The sequence below is a fragment of the Alligator sinensis genome, unplaced genomic scaffold (assembly GCF_000455745.1).
Source record: "Alligator sinensis unplaced genomic scaffold, ASM45574v1 scaffold366_1, whole genome shotgun sequence".
In the NCBI taxonomy this organism is placed as follows: Eukaryota; Metazoa; Chordata; order Crocodylia; family Alligatoridae; genus Alligator; species Alligator sinensis.
Window position 1 is genome coordinate 4125811 of NW_005841851.1, and position 18825 is coordinate 4144635.

General features: G+C 49.8%; 1 protein-coding gene across 1 annotated transcript; it reads left to right on the forward strand.

Annotated features, from left to right (window-relative positions):
• The first annotated feature begins 9 nt into the window (after window positions 1-9).
• On the forward strand, window positions 10-10516 carry TNFRSF14 (TNF receptor superfamily member 14). The gene is made up of 7 exons (XM_014523308.2): window positions 10-281; window positions 1657-1782; window positions 4880-5035; window positions 5277-5367; window positions 6184-6371; window positions 6723-6739; window positions 7801-10516. Exons 1-7 carry the CDS (start codon window positions 65-67, stop codon window positions 7906-7908), a joined length of 903 nt encoding a protein of 300 aa, XP_014378794.1. The 5' UTR covers window positions 10-64; the 3' UTR covers window positions 7909-10516.
• The last annotated feature ends 8309 nt before the right edge of the window (window positions 10517-18825 follow it).

Below are 18825 nucleotides of genomic sequence, written 5' to 3' on the forward strand. Positions count from 1 at the left end.
GGCTCTAAGTGCTATCACCATTGGGTTTTTCAGCTGTTACAGGCCAAAGCCTCCCAGTGCTCTGATGCTGCCGTGTATCTTGCTGTGTGCTTTCGAGCCTGCAGGGCTGCATGCAGGATACTATATCCCTGGTGTTGTACAAAACAAAAACCCTTTCTTCTTTTTCTCCCTAAAGACTTTTCTCGTGTTCTTGGTAATAAGAGCAGTTCCCTCAGAAGCTGTGGCATGCAGTCCAGGAGAGTACGCAGTACATGACGAGTGCTGCCCCATGTGCAGTCCAGGTACATAAATGTGGTTTGTTTTTGAAACTAAGCCCTTCCCTAAAGCAGCCCTCTTGCCTGGCCTCTTCTTCTAGGCTACTTGGTCTCTGGACACAACTCCAGACACCAAACCTTGTACAATTGGAGTGACAGTGGTGGGATGCGAGTTCTCTACCCTGCAGAACCCATTTATGTATATCAGCAGAGTGCCCGGGTGTAGACGCAACATGTGCTAACAGAAGGAACTGGCTATCTTCGCAACAGCATGAGAGAAGCTGATAAAGGCACCTATCTGTGGGCAGAGCTGCATCCACCCCACAGGTTTTGCTGTCAGATCTGTGTTGGAAGTATGATATTTTTCAGTGCTTTAAGAGCAAAATTTTGCAGCCCAGGCTGCACCGGGAGCTAAACTTTTGGGCATAGCCACATTTACAATGCATGTTATTAATGCCTCAGAGGAGGATGTGGGGTGGGTGAATCTCTTGGCTGAGGCTCTGTGTAGAACACAGGAGATCCCAAAAGAGATTTTCTGCATGGCTTTGGCCAAGCTGCGCTCATCGTCTCTTTGCTGGCTGTCTGGGCCTTAGCCTGGCAGCGTACTGGTGGGAGTGGGGATGGTCTTACAAAGACCCTTGCTCATTGCTGGACACAATGTGATTCTCTTTCCATGGAAACCCTAACACAGGCAATTGCCAGTTTATGTTACCCTGGTTCCCTGTAGCCAGGGACTTCTTCTGTCACCCAGTTTCAGTCCTGCCCCTGGCCAGAGTCCTACAGGGTGCTTTCAAGAGGCCCTTATCACCAGCTCCTTTAACCCCTCTTCCCAGGCAGTCACCAGGCTCTCACATGGCCCCTGCTGTGGAGAGCATCCCTGCAGACACCAATTCACTTGGGGACTCCCCAGGGAGATCTGCAGTCCCTGGGATTCCATCTTCTGAGGAGCCAAGACCCTGCACAGTCACATGAGGACATGTACATGCGTCACAGGGCCCGTGTCCTGCTCCACAGACTGGAAGCATGAGTGCAGCGGGGATAACAACATAACAGCATGGTCACACACACTCCATCCCTTGTGCCCATCCATCCTGTAGCTGTGTTGTGCAAACAGAACTGGTCTGATGGGTGACAGTCGCCAAATTGGTAGAGTACTCCCCAATGAGAACTCTGGATTTTAGCCTGTTTGTTTTAAGTCTCCCATTTGAGAAAGGTACCATTTTAGCTGTAGGAATATTTCTGGGCTGTATTTCTTCCTTCTAGAGAAGGTGCAAACTGGGTATGGACTGGATGTGCACCATAATGTGCAGTTGCATGTGACTGTATGTAATCTGTCCATGAAGAAGGTATCAAATACACTGCTTTGGTTCAGACAGGAGCTAATGGTTTTGTGTGCTTTTAGGTCAGCGAGTCCAGAAACATTGCAACAATTTCTCCTCCACAAGCTGCATTCCTTGTGTTGGGAACACATACACAGACCATCCCAATGGCTTAGAGGAGTGCAGAAGATGTAAATTTTGTGATGAAGGTAAAGAGACTGAAATGTTGAATGTGACTTTATTCTTGTTCCCCCTTCACCCCAGGCACAGGACCAGATCTCCAGAGTCTGGGGTTCTGCTTCTAACTTATTTTTGCATCCCTCTGGAGCCTGGCAGTAGTCACGTAGATTGCCAGCAGGGCTTTATGCATTTCATTTAAAGAAATAGGATGAATGTTTTATTATTTAGGAAAAGAATGCTGATGGCATCCTTTCACCTCTGCCAGCCCCAGTGCCTCCTCACTTCCATGTTGTACCTGGGGGAGATCAGACCCTTGCCTTTCAAGCAGTGGCTAATAGTTTCATAGTTTCATAGTTTTTAGGGTCAGAAGGGACCTGAGCAGACCATCAAGTCCGACCCCCTGCCATGGCAGGAAAAAGTACTGGGGTCAAACGACCCCAGCAAAGTGTTCGTCTAACCTCCTCTTCAAGACCCCCAGGGTAGGAGCCAGCACCACTTCTCTTGGAAGTTGGTTCCAGGTCCTAGCCACCCTGACAGTGAAGTAGCGCCTCCTGATGTCTAGTCTGAATCTACCCTCTGCCAGCTTGTGACCGTTATTTCTAGTCACTCCTGGTAGTGCTCGGGGGAACAGGGACTCCCCCAGTGCCTGCTGGTCCCCTCTGACTACTTTGTAACAGGCCACTAGATCCCCTCAGCCTTCTCTTGTGGAGGCTGAACAGGTTCAGGTCCCTTAGCCTCTCCTCGTAGGACCTGTCCTGCTGCCCCCTCATCATGTGGGTGACCCTCCTCTAGACCCTCTCGATGCTGTCCACATCCTGCCTGAAGTGCGGTGCCCAGAACTGGATGCAGTACTCCAACTGCGGCCTGACCAGTGCCGCATAGAGGGGGAGGATCACCTCCTTGGACCTGCTTGAGATGCATCTGTGGATGCATGACAAAGTGTGGTTGGCCTTCCTGACCGCATCCCCATACTGTCGGCCCGTGTTCATTTTGGCATCAGTAATGACTCCAAGATCCTTTTCTGCCTCTGCACTGATGAGAAGGGAGTTCCCCAGCCTGTAGGTGTGCTGCTGGTTCTTCCCCCCCAGGTGCAGCACCTTGCACTTGTCAGTGTTGAAACCCATCCTGTTCTCATCCGCCCACCCCTGTAACCTGTCTTGGTCCAATTGCAGCCTATTCCTCCCTTCTAGCGTGCTCACATCCCCCCACATCTTTGTGTTGTCAGCAAATTTGAAAAAGGTGCTTTTTATCTGCTCATCCAAGTCACTGATGAAGATGTTGAACAGAGTAGGTCCGAGGATCGAGCCCTGGGGGACCCCACTGCCCACATCCCTCCAGGTCGAAAATGACCCATCCACCACCACTCTCTGGGTGCGGCCCTCCAGCCAGTTAGCGACCCATTTGACTGTGTAGGTGTCAATGCCACAGTCCCCTAGTTTTTTAATGAGAATGGGGTGAGAGACAGTGTCAAAGGCCTTCCTGAAGTCCAGAAAGACTACGTCCAATGCTACCCCTGCGTCTAAGGATTTTGTGACCTGATCATAGAAGGACACCAGGTTGGTCTGATAGGACGTGCCCCTAATGAACCCATGTTGGTTGCCCCTAAGCATAATCTCCCCCGGTGGCCCCTCGTGGACATGCACCAGGGTAATTCTCTCAAAAAGCTTACCCAGGATCGAGGTAAGACTAACTGGCCTATAGTTCCCTGGGTCCTCCTTCCTCCCTTTTTTGAAAATGGGAGCCACATTGGCCCTTTTCCAGTCCTCTGGCATTACACTAGAGCACCATGAGTGCTCATAAAGCCGTGGAGCAGCTGGTCTAGTGCAGAAGACAGAAGGTGCTTAGGGAACTTCAAGCTGCCTTTGTGAATTAAGTTCCCAGTTGTGGGGCCATGATGGTCTGGTCTCAACAAACATTAGAGCAGCTGGAAGGCAGCCAGGCAGAAGGCTAGCTTAGCAGGTGTCATGACATCTGGGTGCCCTTCCAAAGTCCCAGGGCAAGACAGTGCTTCTCAAGTGCTGTTGAAGCCCTGATTCTGTGTTGGCTGGCACCTGGGGCCAGGTTTTTACCTGGCACACAGAGAACGCAGGGGAGTGTTGAGTCTCATCTCCCTTGTAGCTGATTAGCGCTCACTTGGTAGCCTTTTGGCACTGCCCTGTAGTCATTTTGCCCAAATGTAAATGCAACCTAAGGAGTATGGGAGGGGAGACGGCTCTGGGTTGTGTGATGTACATGGAAGCAGGGGCAGATTTGGGGGTGGGGAGGTGTGGTGACATGGATGCTGCCGCTTTCTGTCAACTGTGCTATGGGAGCAGCAGCTGGGGCCTTTTTTTTCCATTCCCTAAAATAAGCACCCGCTCATCCCTTCCCCTCTTTACTCAGCGGCACCTCACCTCCCATCCCCACCTCACTTCTCCCTTTGCCACCAGTATTATTGCCTTTTTCTGCCCAGGGGGTGGGAAGCTCCATAGCCTCTGCTGCATGCTCCAGCTCTGCTCTTTACAGAGGTGGGCTCAGCTGTGGGCAACAGTAGCAGAGTCTGGGTCCCTCCTGCCTGCCTTGCCACCCTCGGACCAGGCATGATGGCAGGGAACCTGCTATTAATTAGCCTGGCGTTGCTCCGTCTCTAACTCAACCTGCCTTCATGTGCAGCCCTGCTGGAGTGAGGCAGGAGCAGCTCAAAATGCCCCCCCACCTCAGCCCTCAAGTCAGTTGTGGGCAGCAGTGGGAGGGAGGAGGAAGGAGAAAGGAGAGAGAAGGAAATGAGTCACTGCACAGGGATGAAGGGAGAGAAGGAGGAAAGATTTTTACCTGCTTGAGGGACTTAAAAATAGTCCCTTGCTGCTGCTTCTGTTGTATAATCTGTCCACCCTGGTGAAGGGGGCAGGATGGGAGCAGGGCTGCAGCCAAACCTGCAGCACAGGTCACGGCTCTTGCATTCCCTTTCCAAAATCCTGAATCTGCCCATGCATGGCAGCACTTGTTCAATAGGTCAGCATGCCCAGTTCTGGGAGCTGTCATGCTGTCAGGGGTGTACCAGCATGGAGTGTGCATGTACGTCTGCTTTTGTCTGTGCTGTTGATTCCTCAGGTGAAGGTGCTTGTTCTTTGTGTGATTTCCCCATAGAACTCAAACTGATAATAACAGAAAAATGTACGTACACAAGAAACACAGTGTGTGGCTGCAGAGAGGGGTATTTCTGCCGTGAATTTCATGATGAGGACTGCGAAATGTGCCAAAAACACACCATCTGCCCCCCTGGCTTTTGGGTGTCCATTCCAGGTAAGGGGTCCTAGTGGCCACACCATCAAGGGCAAACTCCTGCACTCAGACTGAACAGGGGAAAAGGTAACTACAGTTAACCATTCAAGACAGAGGGAGGATGCTAAGTCAAATCAGCAGCTGGAGGAGCTGGTGGGATGTATGCAGGTTGCAGCTGCCTTGGTTTGGAGACGTTTCTTCAGTCAACGCTGCTTTGGGCCACACTTCCATTTAAGCAGACCTCTGCCTTCCTCTCTTACAGGTACAGCCACCAGTGACCACGAATGTGAGCTCTGTCCTAAGGGAACCTTCTCAGCAGTAAGTATGTCAATGGTCTGCACACCGTGGACCAGGTAGGTGACTGACTTTTACTGGCGCTTTCTTGCATTGACTTTCTACTTTGCTCTGTGTTTCCCTTCAGGATTGCATCTTTCACCTGAAGTTGCTGGTACATCAGCCGTTGGTAAAGGAGCTCCAAGGACAGCAGAAATAAATCAGTCTGGGCCCCAGGTTGAATAGTGGGGCGTCCCTCCAAGGCTGGGGGCAGGAATCCCTTTCTGCTTCCTCTGCTGCTCTCTGCCCCTCATCCTCATTGCACAGGGGCATATGGAGGGACCAGGTGGATCTGAGCACTGGGCTAATGCTGGGAAGCTGTCCATCCGCCTGTGCAGCACAACTGCTTTTTCCAAGGCTGAGCGGACCACAATCGTGTGGCCGTAGAGGGGAGTTTGACTTTCCCAGGCTCCTGGTAGATGTGGAGTTAAAGGTGTCATGGAACCTGATGCACGACCCCAGCAATCATGCTTCCTGCCATGCTACATGAGCATGTGTATTGTGGCGTCAGAGATCAGATCCAAATCATGCCATATTGTCAGTGCAGGGGGAGCACAAGTTCATGATCTCCATCTCCACCTGCACTGACCAGTAGCAAGCCAGTCACTAATTCCTGCTCCCAGCCTTGGGAGCACAGCAGAGTCAAGGAATCCATGTACCCCTCAGGCTGGGAGTGGCAGCTGATCACAGCTCCCAGCCTCAGTGGCACGTTGGAGACCTTTGCTCGGATGCACATGCTCCAGGTCTGGCTGATAGCAGGGTGTGAGCACAGTCAGTGGGGATGCTGGTGATACACCTGTTTGCTCCTAATGTGCATGTATCTTCCTTTATCCCAGGTGCGAAGACAGTGGTATGGTTGAAGTAAAGGCTGGGACGTCTGCTTTGGATGCAGGTTGTGGAAGAGGGAGCGATCCTGTGACAACTGGAGCAGTTACAGGTCTTGTTATACTTGCCTTGCTGTCCATAACTGTAGCAGTGTTCCTCTACCGGCGAAAAAAAAAGAAGAGGAAACAGTATGAGCCACGTAAGTGTCAGCAGCCGAGAGCTCCTAGCGTTCCAAAGGGCGGCTGTAACTCGGGTCGGCAGCGTGTGCCCGATGGACTTTGTTTCCCCTGGAAGATCCTGAGCAGCAGCTTCTAACTAGGTGCCCTGAGCACGTCCGATAAGGGTTGGGCCTTAGCCATTGTACTTCTACCCTGGGCGTCTCCCCGGGCTTAGTGCATGTAACAGTTACAGCCATGCAGTCCAAACACTGTCCCTTGGCCCCCCTGTGTGCAGCTACGGGCAGAGCTCAGTCTTGTGACCTTAATGCATGAATACCGTGATGCAAAATACCCAACTGCTGTCTGACAGGACTGTTTTCTTTCCTCTGCAGAAAAACCGGAGACAGAGGTGAGTGCCTGATGACTTAATTTTTACGTGCCCCAACCAAAGGCAGCTTATTCGACAGGGCATTGTGAGCTGTGTCCGTGTGCTGGAAGAGTCTTGACTGACCGGTGTGTGTGCGAGTGTACTAATGGCACAAGAGTCTGGTATAGTGACCGGATGCTGGGTCAGGACTTGCAGGTCCTGTTCCCAGCTTTGCTGCTAACTCACTGATGTGACTTAGTTGCTAGATTGTTAGAGGCTTTCAGAGGTCGAGTTCCCAGGGAAGGGCATGAGGATTAGGTGCCTGTTCCTTCCTGAGCACCTATTTCTGCAAAGCAGGTAAAAAATATCCCGTGTTTGAGAGACCAGCTTTTGGGAGCCAGGAGCCCCTTTAAGAAGGAGTGGAGGGATGCTGCAAGGGAGCTAATTAACTGATGCAGAGCCTTGCTCCACGTCAGCACAAGTCTTCCTTCTGCCATGGAAAATAGGCTGTCCCTTTTGAATTCCCCAAAATATACCCTATGTGAGCCCGCTGTGGTATTCTCCCAGGTGTGCTGCAGGACACTGAGTATGAACCCCTGGTGCAGTGAAGGGGTGCTGGGCTCGATAAGCATTGGTCAGGGATGATGTAAGAGTACATTTTTGTATTTGTGCAGGGGATTGGACCAGAGGACCCTTGAGGTCCTTCCCAACACTGGTTCGTTGCAATGGAGCACTGTGCATGGCTTGTCAGATGTGGGGCCAGTGGTCCAGATGGAGACACGACTTGCATCTCTAGGACAGCAAGACACGACCCTGAAATTCTGGACTGGGACAGAAAATGTGGGATGTTTGACCTAACTTGGTCTGTGCATAGACAGGGATTTGGCCTCTGATATTTGAGAAGTGCTGAGGTCCTGGAATGAGGGATGCCCATGGAGTATGGAGAACTGTGATTATTCAGTGTCAGGGGTGTCCTAGTTCCAAGGGGCAAATTGCATTGGTGTCTAGGTTGGAGGGGAGCTTGGCCATGAATGGCTATGCCACCTTTGAAACCCACAGTAGACCTGGATGTTCAAAGTCTCTCTTATGTTTCATTTTTAAAGGGCCTTGAGAAAGGTGAGGAAGCACTGGTGCCGGTGCCAGGGAATGGGCCAGAGATACCTGTAGGCATTCAGGAAACCGCCTCACACCCTGGAGTGCTAGGCCTCTGACCTGACACAGGTAAGATCAGTTGATGGAGGAAAGCTCTTGTAAAAGGGGAAGAACAAAGAGCTCTTAGCCAAGCCTGCAAGCCGTATGTGTGCAGTCATGCGGAATAGCCACCAGCCTAGCTCCTGTGAATGCAGCATAGGCTTATTTGGATAAGGCCCAACAAGGAAGAACTGAGAATGCATCCAGCCCAGCTCAGGAACAGGACAGTTTTCAGACTCCCTCCCTGCTGCATTCCAATATCCTCCCCACCTTGCAAGGGGGGTTTATTGAGCTGTATCTGGAGTAGCACCATAGGAGCATTGTAGTGGGAGACACCAACTGTACGACCATCCTGCGGCACTCAAATGTCTGAAGTCACACAGAGCTTCCTCACCATCACCCAACCTGTCGATGCCACACCCAAGGAGGCACAACTACGGATGTACAATGAGAGGCTGAAGAAAATACCTGACCGCGGGTCTGCGGAGGCCCCTGTGGGGAGGGCAGCAGGACAGAGAGACCCAGATCCTTGCCCCACTCTGGAGGGGAGAGGGCCTACAATATGGACATTACAGCAGCCGAGTCCTTCCCACCAGGGGATGAGGAAGCATGGCAAAGGTGGCCTCAGACTAGGCAACACCTGCTGCAGTGTTAGCTGTGTTTTGCATGTGCTCTCATGCTGGCTTGCACTGTGTATCCAAATCTGCTGCAGATCAGAGCCCCAGTGCATTGCTAGATCTGAGTGCCAACATTTGGGCCAGGCCTATGGGCTGGCCCCTGGTGTAGGAGTAGGGCCTGGTGTGGCACAGGATTTCCTCTGTGTGGTGGTGTGTAGGCCTGAGCTTTTGCTTCTGACTCTGCCTGAAGCCCATCTGCTAACACAAAGCTGTGTGTTATTAGTATTTGTAAAGGACTTGACCATCCTCAGAGGAAAAGTGTTTGAGGGATGTGAAATATGAACTCTAAACATAACAGCAGCTGCTTCAGTATCGCAGGGCTGAGTGCTGAGAGCAGGGGTGTGGGAGTCCCGAAGGGGTGCTCTGGCCTCTGCGGTGCCTTTTTCCTGGTGCGTCATCTGGGGTAAACTATATGATTGCTTCCTGTGAATAAAATGACGCAATACCAATGTCATCAATCATTTTGCAAGAGTCTGCTCCTTCCTGTCTTAGGGGTTGTGCTGCTGGTTGTGCTTCGAGGGGGAGCCTGGGAAAAGGGGTTGTAAGAGAGCGCTCAGCTTTGGGAGTTGCAGCTTTGAGGCTGTGTGAGTGGGGGGAAGGGGGTAGGCACAACTGTGGTGGGCTCTTGGTTTTTTTTACATAACATCATCCTGCTAAAGAGACGTTGCAGTAGGAACGATTGCTATTTTGGGCTGTATCTAGGAAGTGGTTTACAGCGTGCAGATGAGAAAAGAAAGCAAAATGTTATTTGCTGCTGTTCTGAGATTTCCTGCTAGCAAATGAGCCACATAGAAAGTGGGTCTTGAGAGATGGGACCAAGTAGGTGGGAAGTTGCTGAGAATTTGGGCCTGCACGGCTCCATGAAAATCAGTTCATGCTTGTGAAAGGTTCTGTGCTATGTCTGGGTCAGCACTTTCCAAAGGGAAGAGTGAAAACAACCCTGGGCCTGTAAAGTTTCTGTATCCAGCTGAGTTGAAGCAACAGCATTTGAAGCCCTTTGTGTGTTGTTTGAGTTGCGCTCTTAAGGCATTTGAGTACTGGCTTTAGTGATGATCCCTGGCAAATGATGCTGCTAGAAATGATTCCCTTTTATACAGTTTGAGCTGTATTTCCATCCGCCCCGTCATACAAACACTGCAGCCCAAACAGGGCAAGCACAGCTACCCAGCCCAAGGCTCAGGTACCCCATCAGTCCGCCCCCCCATCTTTTTGGCCAATGAGTGCCGCCCAATCAGGCAGTAGGACTCCCATTATCCAGACAAAGGCACATCCTTGGGGAAAAAAAGGACCCTTAACCATGACAAGCCTACTCAGCAATAGCCATCCTTTGCCAAATTGCTTGCCTCAAACACCATAGGAGCTGTTTTTTGCATCTCTTCTAGTTTGAATTCATGCTTTTTGGTCATAGGTGACTAGAACTGGCCACAATATTTTAAATGGGATTTTACAAATACGTTGAAGAATGGTGCAAATACTTCCCATTCTCTTCTGAATGTACTTCATGAGATGCATTTCAGAGTAGCCTTTTGCACAGCTGCATCCCTTTGGTAGGTAATGGTCCTCCCATGAGCAACCAGTATACCCGTGCAGCAAAACCCCCAGTTTTTGTTTTATTTTTAAATTGCTTTCCATGTCCTTCCCCAACCATTTCTGAGCTCTTCTCTGCCCTCTCTATCCCTTATAAGTGATTACAAGAAGTATTAGGTAAGCTAAGTTCTTGTATACTATAATTGTAATATTCCCCTTTTTATATTGTAAATAGAGTTTTATTATGTTTGTATTGCGTTTTACTCTTTTATATTCCATTAAATTGTATCCCTATTATTTGTACATTGATTTTTATTGTTTCATATTAATATTGTATGGTTTAGGCCTGTGTCTGTAAAGTGATGTCAAGTATCCATTCCCATCTTTTCCCATCTTGTCCCCATGCCTTGTTGTGTAAGTATGTTGCAGTTCTGTAACCTCTCCCATGTAAATTGGTTTTCCTTGAATGCCTGAAACAAAAGAGGAAATGGATGAGTGAAACACAATGATAGCAAGACCCGCTACTAAATCACCCCACCATCAAAAGCAGTACCTGGACCATCGACCCAGCCCTTGGAACCCCCCTCAGCATTCAAGACACAAAAGACGAGGCAACCCACCATTGTGCCAAGTCTGCACATGCTCACTATGAACATCTGGAACAGGACTGACATTGCCTGGACAGGCCCTCCCCATAAGAGATCATAGGTAGTCTGCCCCATAAAAGTGGGTAGTGAAGACTGACTCCTGGGTACGCCATCTTCACCTGGACCAGACCTGCTCCACGTCACGCTGCCTATCAACCCAGAGACCCTCCAGCGACCCCCCTCTGGGCTACACCTGCTGGAGAAAGACCCTGACTGGCCATTGAGGACTCGCTCCCAGCCTGGATAGATAGCTATCACCCTCATCCTGTCTTCAACCAAGGACTTGGACTCTGTTTCTCTTCCCTACCTGGACTCCAACCCTTCCACTCAGTCTCTTTCTCCTGCTACTATTGTGTGAGTGTGTGTGGGAACCAAGCTGTACAATTTGGTGTTCATTTAATGAAACTGTTATTTGGACCCCTGAGTTGGGTTTTGCTTTACTACAGTTCGGCCCTACTCCAATCTCTTCTCCTCATGCCTTTAACTTCTGTCTCATTTCTCCCTCTCCTGCTTCTGGCTCCCTGCCCCCTCCAACACCTGTCCCATGCACGTGTGGCTCCAGCCGTCCTGAGCCCCTGTCTGCCTGCAAACCCTGGTTTCTTTGCTATTGCCCCATCTCCGCTAACTTTTCCCCTGATCTCTGCCACTTGCTCTTTAGTTACCAAGCACCCCAGGCCCAGGTACCACAGGCACCAACACACACACACTGTCACCTGAGTCAGTGTTTAACCTGTGTGTATATGTGTATGTATGGTGTATTGTGTATGATTTCATGTCATTATCATTAGAGCGTGTATGTGCTTGACTTGGTGCTAGGTATGCATGTGCCTAGGCTGGTAATCTTGGATGTGTGTGCCTGAGTTGGTAGTGTGTGTGTGCACGCCTGGTGGGGGTGTATGCACCTAGAGCATGTGCTTGCACCTAATTGATTTTTGTGTAGGTGCAATTGTATACCACACCCTCCTATCTAACAGGAGATCCTGAGCATTGGCCTGACCCCAGAGGGCAACACTAGCAGTGATGGCAGGGCCAGGGTTTCCATAGTGCAGGGCCAGGGTTTCCATAGTGCAGGGCCAGGGTTTCCATGGAGACTGTCCCCAGGAGCGCTGGCAGGGCATGTGGCTGTGCGAGGAGCTGCTCCGGGGCTGGGACCTTGGAGCAGTGACATCGTAGTCCAGAATTGGGGCAGAGCTGCGATCTGATGCCTGCAAGCCCTGGGCAGGGGTGTGTAGGTAGTAAATCGTGGCTCCAGACCCTTCTGTCACCACTGCAAGATCCCAGTCCCAGCCACAGAGTCTCTCCTCCTCCAGCTGCGCACCTTGCAAGTACTGCTGGAGCCAGTCCTCATGGAAATGCTGTCCTGCCACCACTGCTGGGGTCTCTTTGGAGACTGGCTGCATTGATGAGGGCAGGGGCTGCTAGGAAATGGAGTGCCGCAGCTAGTTGTCCCTGGGGAACACATGTTCCCACTTGTGGGGACATGCCCCATGTGATTTTTTTGGTCTATAGCAGAAACCCACCATGACATCAACCTTGTTGCTCTCCCCTGTAACCTTAACCCAGAGACTTTCAACAGGCCTATCTCCTGTTTCACACTGGAGGTGTAAGCAATCACACAGCTCTTTGACATACATCGCAACTCCTCCTCCTCTTATCCCCTGCCTGTCCTTCTTGAACAGTTTGTACCCAAATCATGCAAGCTCCATGTGTTCATGGACAAACCTGAGGTAACTAGCTGATTGCCCTACTTTCTCAGTAAGAGAAATGAGGCCTCCCCTGTTGCCCCTTCCTCCAAGTCTCCTACTTCCCCACTTATTTCAGGGCATTGGTCTGCATCTTCCAGAAAACCTAGTTTATAGCCCTCCTTATTAGATTAGTGAGTCTGTCTGTGAAGATGCTCTGCCCTCTCTTTGTCCAGTGGATCCCGTCTCTTCCCAGCAATCCCATGAACAACATTCAGTAGTCGAAGAAGCCGAATCCCTGCTGGTGATACCACCTGCATAGCCTGCACTGATCTACAGGATGCGTTCACTCCTGCCCAGGCCCTTCCCTTTGACTGGAAGGATTGAGGAGACTCCCACCTGTGCCCCCGTTCCCTTCACCCTTGCACCCAGGGCCCTGTAATCACTCTTGATCTGCTCAGGATCACTCCTTGCAGTATCACTGGTGTCCACATGCATGATCAGCAAGGGGTAGTAATCACAGGGTCAGACGAGTCTTGGTAATCCTTCTGTGACATTTTGGATCTGGGCTCTAGGCAACCAGGAGACCTCCTGGGACAAGAAGTCAGGGCAGTGAATGGATGCCTCCATCCCCCACAGAAGGAGGTTTCCAACCATCACCACCATATCTGTTCTCTAGGAAAACTGCTGCAGGTGGGGATGACGACAGCTTCTTGCAGCCAGAGGTCACGAGCAGAGCCATCTTTAAGTGGGGTGAATCGGAGCGACTGCCTTGGGCCCTGCACTTTGGGGGCCGCTGTGGAGCCAGGGGGAGCAGCCACGGGGACTTATCATCCGGCCGCTCAGCATCCCGCCCGCCCCACACAGCTTCTTCGTGTTTGGGGCGCGCCAGAGCAGGGCTCCGCACAGGCTGATTTGCCCTGGACCCTGAACCCTGCTCTGGTCATCTCTGGTCACAAGCTTTCAGCTTCCACCTTCCTTGGAGTCCATGCCCTCTTCCTTTTCTAGCACCGCCTCTGGCAGTCCTTCCTCCAGAGCCCTAGAGGTTTCTGCCAGCATGGAATCGATGAAGTCCTCATGGCAGAGGATGCTTTGGAGCCTTTCCACCTCCTCCTGTAGCTCTCTTGCCTTCTCCCTGAGGCACACCAGCAGAAGGCACCACTCACATCACAGGTACTCCCCCACCTGGCCAACACTGGAAGGAACCTGCAAGCCAGTCTGCATAGCACAAAACCAGGACTTGGTTGTGGTGCTGCTGGACAGGCACCTTGCAGGTCCAAGCAGAGGAAGAGCTAGAAGTGGCAGTGGCTCTGGGATTGAGACGGCCTCCAGCCATCTCTCTGGGTCTTCTAATCTGCTGTCTCTTACTTCCTGCCTCTCTTTCCAAGCAGACCTTCTCTAGCAAAGTTCTCTGGAGCTGGCCTGTTTGCTGTTCCTTGATCCTGAAGGATTTCCTTTTCCCTGCAAACGTCTTTCTTCTCAGCAAGTTTGCAGTGAAGGAATGTACAGTTTGCTAGCAAATTCCCTAGCAGACTGCCCCTCTCTCTGGACTCTACTGAAACAAGGGGCTTAAGTACTGGCCTAGCTGCTGAGTTTTAGCTGCTTAAAATAAAACTGTGTAGGTTAGTCGGTCTTAATTACATATATTAAAAATCCTATCTTACAAGCTCTCCTTTGAAGAGGAAGGTGGCAAACTGAGCTGCGAACCCACTTGCAAACTCTCTTGTTTCACTCTCAGGTTGGTGTTTCCCTGGTCTCTTGGAGTGTCTCCTTACATACCTCTCCTGGGCCTGGACTGTCTTGGCCCTTTATTAGAGCCTTTTGTCCTAAAGGACTCATTCCTTAGATCACCTCATTCCTATTAGTTCATCACACATGATTATTTTTCCTATACAATCCATCTAATCATCCTCAGTATTGGCAGCTCTTCCCAGTTTTGAGTCACCTGCAGATTTCATAGGGATATAGTTGGATACTTCATCACAGAGAGAGGTAGTTAGCCATGTTAGACTCAAGTCAGTCAGTAGGCAAGGTAGTTATGTACCTTTATAGACTAACCAAATAAGATATATATGCAACACAATATATATTTTATTCAGTTCAGTTAGTCTATAAAGGTGCATCTCCATCCTGCCTCCTGACTGCCTCATAGTCATTGGTGAAACTTTTAAATGGGATAAGTCCCGCTGGCAATCTTTCTGGAGTGTTTGACCCAGCTTGTAACATGTGAGAGTGGGATGTTGCCATAAATGTTTGACTTCTACGTGTAGGACACATCAACTATCATCCATCCCCCAACATTAGGTGTATTTAATCATTTTGCAAGAGGCTTCTTATTCCTGTCCTAGGGGTGTTCTTCGAGGGGGAGCTTGAGAAATGGGGTTGTAACAGAGTGCTCAGATTTGGCAGTTGCGGGTTTGAGTCTATGTGGTAGGCACAACTGTTGTGGGCTCTTGATTTTTAAAACGATGTCACCTTGGTAAATAGACGTTGCAATGGGAACTATTGCTATCTTGGGCTATGTCTAGGAAGTGGTTTACTATGTGCAGATGAGTGAAAAGAAGCAAAGTATTATTTGCTACTGTTCTGATGTTTCCTGCCAGCAGATGGGGTGCAGAGATCTCGGGCCTCTCGAGAGCTGGCAGTGAAGCAGGAAGCAAACTTGCAAGAAATCAGGGCTACTTACTTCCGTGGAAATCAACCCATGTCTGTGGAAGGCTTTGTGTCATGGATAGGTCGGCACTTTCCAAAGGGAAGAGTGAAAACAAATCAGTCACTAAAAAAATCTGCATCCAGTTGAAACAAATGGGTTTGTGTGACATTCCAGTAGCATGACCCAGACTGTGCTCTCTAGGAGCAGGGGCACCTGCTTCAGCAGTGAGCACAGGCAGCAGCTGTTGCTGCTAGAAGCAGGAGTCAGTTTTGAAATCTGAAGATCAGTTTCTTCATCACAACCAGCACTCTGAGACCCAGAGGCAGCACCTGCGATCGGATGTTATGATCCAGCCCACGGGCCATATCTCTGACATCACTGGCTTAAACAAAGTAAGCCAAACCTGTGAAAACCTGAACTGGACTTAAAGAAGCTTGTCAGCAGTTGAGTTAAAGAAGTGCCGTGCATTGCATGAAATGCCCATCTCTGGAATCCTTTTGCCCTGTTTTGCAGATAGGAACCAGTATCAGAAGTGTAGTTACTAGCCCAGGCACCCTGGGGAAGGGAGCTTAAAAGTCCATGGCCCCTGCTCTGACCACAGGCCACACACCCTCCCTCCCTGCTATGTACAAACTGCCCTGCAGTTCTGTACTGCAACCTGCTTGTCCCATGAACAAAACCCCAGCACCCTTCCCTATCTATGCTATTCCTTGCCCATGTTGCATGGGACCAGAGCTTTTGCAATGCAGTGTATTTTACAAGACCATGTCTAAAAAAAAGATGAGTGCAGTGTGAATGCTGGATCCTTGTGGGTTTTCAGCCAACTAGGGTGGGGGGGAGAAACCTTAAACCAGAATTTTTTAAAATTTCAGCAAAGATTAAAAAACTGTCAGCTCAATTGGAATATTTTGCTCATCCTGAATAAGTCATTTCCTTTCCAGCCATTTTTCACAACAGCAAAGCACTAGATTTACAAGAGGCCTAGACCTATTCACCAAACACATGGGGAGAAGAGGAGCCCTCTTAAAACCCCTAGCCCAGAGTTTGGGCCACTCAGCTGGAGAGTGAGATCTCTTGACTGGGTTTAGTTCTCTGTATCAGGCAGGGAGGGCTTGACCACAGGTATTATGTTTGTTATTTTCCAGGCAAAGGCTGCAAATCCTGACCTGGCAGATTCCTCATAAATGCTTGCTACTTGAACCAGCAGTTTCACGTGCTAGGTCTTTCGGTACTCTGACTAGCTAATATGCATATTCTGCTTGACTGAAATCAGAATGAAACCAGAGGTCAAATTTGCATGTGGTCCCATCAACTTGGGGAGGAAAAAAAGCTTCCTTCCAAGTGGTTAGTTAGTTTCCTTTTAATGATAACGAAACAAACCCCTACAATAACATACTCAGTTTGCAGACTGGACTATGGGGCATGAGTGCTGTAGTGGTGACAAATACAGGACTCAAAGCCACTAGGGTGGTGAGCAAGTAGGGTTAGGTTAGTATTAGGCTCACTCTCAGCACACTGAGAGAGGGGAGTGCCAGCCTAACTTTTGCTGAGGTTGTTGGCCCACAGCCAGGGAAACACATTAAAAGTTAAAAAGATAAAACAAAGATTTATTGGAAGTACAACAGGGATTTAAAGAAAAGATAAGGGATAATAATAAATAATAATGGAAGAACGTGTATAAGCATAAGAGAATACACAGAGATACAATCTACGTGTTACCAATCTTCAAATAGCAAACAGTGAACGAGGTCAAAGTCGATGGATCCAATAACAATATGAGTCAAAACCACGAGAGATCATCCAAACCAAAGTTGAAAAAGGGGCTGCCTATACACCTGCTCAGAGGTGTGTGTGGGGGGGTGTTTTAATTAGAGTAGTTCCTGGGCAGCTGCTTTAATTAAAACACCCCAGCGGCACATGTATTAAGTTCCTGGGTGTTCAAATATGGTTGTGGGATGCTTTATCTAAACTTTGTTCGATGAGGTTTAGTTAAAGGGCCCTGTGGCCATTTTAAAATGAGCAGGGGCTTAATACAGGTGATGCTGCGGCAATGCTGCAGCATTCAAATTAGAATGTGGAGCAGACTCGATTAACTGAGTCTGCTCTGGCATGTGCATAAGCAGCTGGGGGATCATAGGAGAAGGAACTGGGAGATTGAGGTTCAGCGAGCCATATCAGTCTCCATCCATGGAAGAAAGCTATCAGCTACACTGTTGCCCACAATCTGCTACAGCTTCACAGGCCAAATTATAAATACCCAGATTCATTATCACCAGATCGAACCAACTTACACAAACCAGTCACCACCTGAGCCAAACCACACATCTCCAAACTACGGGGGCCACTGACCCATCCCCCAAATACAGGACATCCCCTTGATGAGGGTCATGGGGAAACAACCAGCAGTAAGCAGCAGGGCCACTGTCTCCTTGGCCAATCAGCAGCGAGGGGTGGGCCACCCTGTCTCCTGGCCAATCAGCAGCAAAGGGTGGGGCCACCACAAAAAGACTACCTCCTTTCTGACTGGCTCAGAACCCTGCTCCTCCTGGCTGTGCACTGCCCTACCTCTAGGCACAGCCAATAGATTTGAGGACAAATGATTTACATGTATTTCCACCAATGAACAGAAAAACAGGACTTTTTGCAGTCTGTTCTTCATTTAGAAATGGACAAAGTGTTTCAAAACAGGATGGTCTGGTATTAAACAGGATGAACAGCCACTCTACTACAAAATCAGACAGAACACCTCACACATCCCTCACAGCGCCAAGTTGCAGGCTTTATAGGTCACAACCACCCCATTTTCTTCATCCAATCCTCTGAAGCAAATGACTCAATGTCAGTGTGATGGTGGGAACCAGAGAGTCATGCATGAAGTGCTGGGTTGCCGGACTGGAGCCGTGACTGACAGCCTTCAAGCAGCTGACCGGACTCTGTTACGGGTGGACCACCCGTTAGACTTACCTGCAGGAACACCACAGCTGAAGCCAGAGCAGTGTATGGTGCTGCAGTGCTGATTTATCAGTTTGTGCTCCTTTCGGCTCCAGGGGCGCATGACTGATGATGTCAAGGAGCCGCGATGCCCTGTCAGTATAAAAGGTGGTGCGGCAGCACACAGGGAGAGGGAGCAGAAAGCCAGGATGCAGAGCCCAGTACGGGGAGGGTTATAAACCTCCTGAAGCATCCCCAGGGGAGGGGAGTGCCAGGGGACCGAGACTGTGGGCCCCACCTTCAGGGCTGTCCTTATCCAGGACAGGGGAAACCCTGGGAGAGCTGAGTATCACTTCTGGAGGGTCTCAGCCTTATCATTAGGTCAACCAGGATGGTTTCTCAATTTCTCTTTGTTCCTGAATACTGGGAGGGGGTTGGGGTATTTTTTTTTAATGTTTCTTTATCTGCAAGTGTGACTGAAAGGGCGAAGACCTCAGGATTGGTTTACGCTTACTTTCAAGACATTGACTGGAGGATCTCTTGGAGTACCAGGAGGATTAGAGTACTCCCACCCATGAGCAGGTTTTAGGGATAGGGTCATCTGAAGCCCAACAGTGACTTATCTGGTAGGATACCAATCACAGTCACTGGATCCCTTATGTGTTGGTAGGATCCAACACATAAGGGCTCCAGTGCTGCCCCAGTGAAAGCATATTATTGGTTCATAGTTTCATAGTAGCTAGGGTCAGGAGGGACCTGAGCAGATCATATAGCCTGACCCCCTGCCACAGGCAGGAATGAATGGCGGGGTCAAAAGAGC

Coding starts and splice junctions, on each gene's coding strand:
- TNFRSF14 (XM_014523308.2), top strand. CDS start 65: ATGCTGCCGTGTATCTTGCTGTGTGCTTTCGAGCCTGCAGGGCTGCAT. Junction 282..1,656: donor CTGCCCCATGTGCAGTCCAG/GTACATAAATGT, acceptor GTGTGCTTTTAG/GTCAGCGAGTCCAGAAACAT. Junction 5,036..5,276: donor CTTTTGGGTGTCCATTCCAG/GTAAGGGGTCCT, acceptor CCTCTCTTACAG/GTACAGCCACCAGTGACCAC.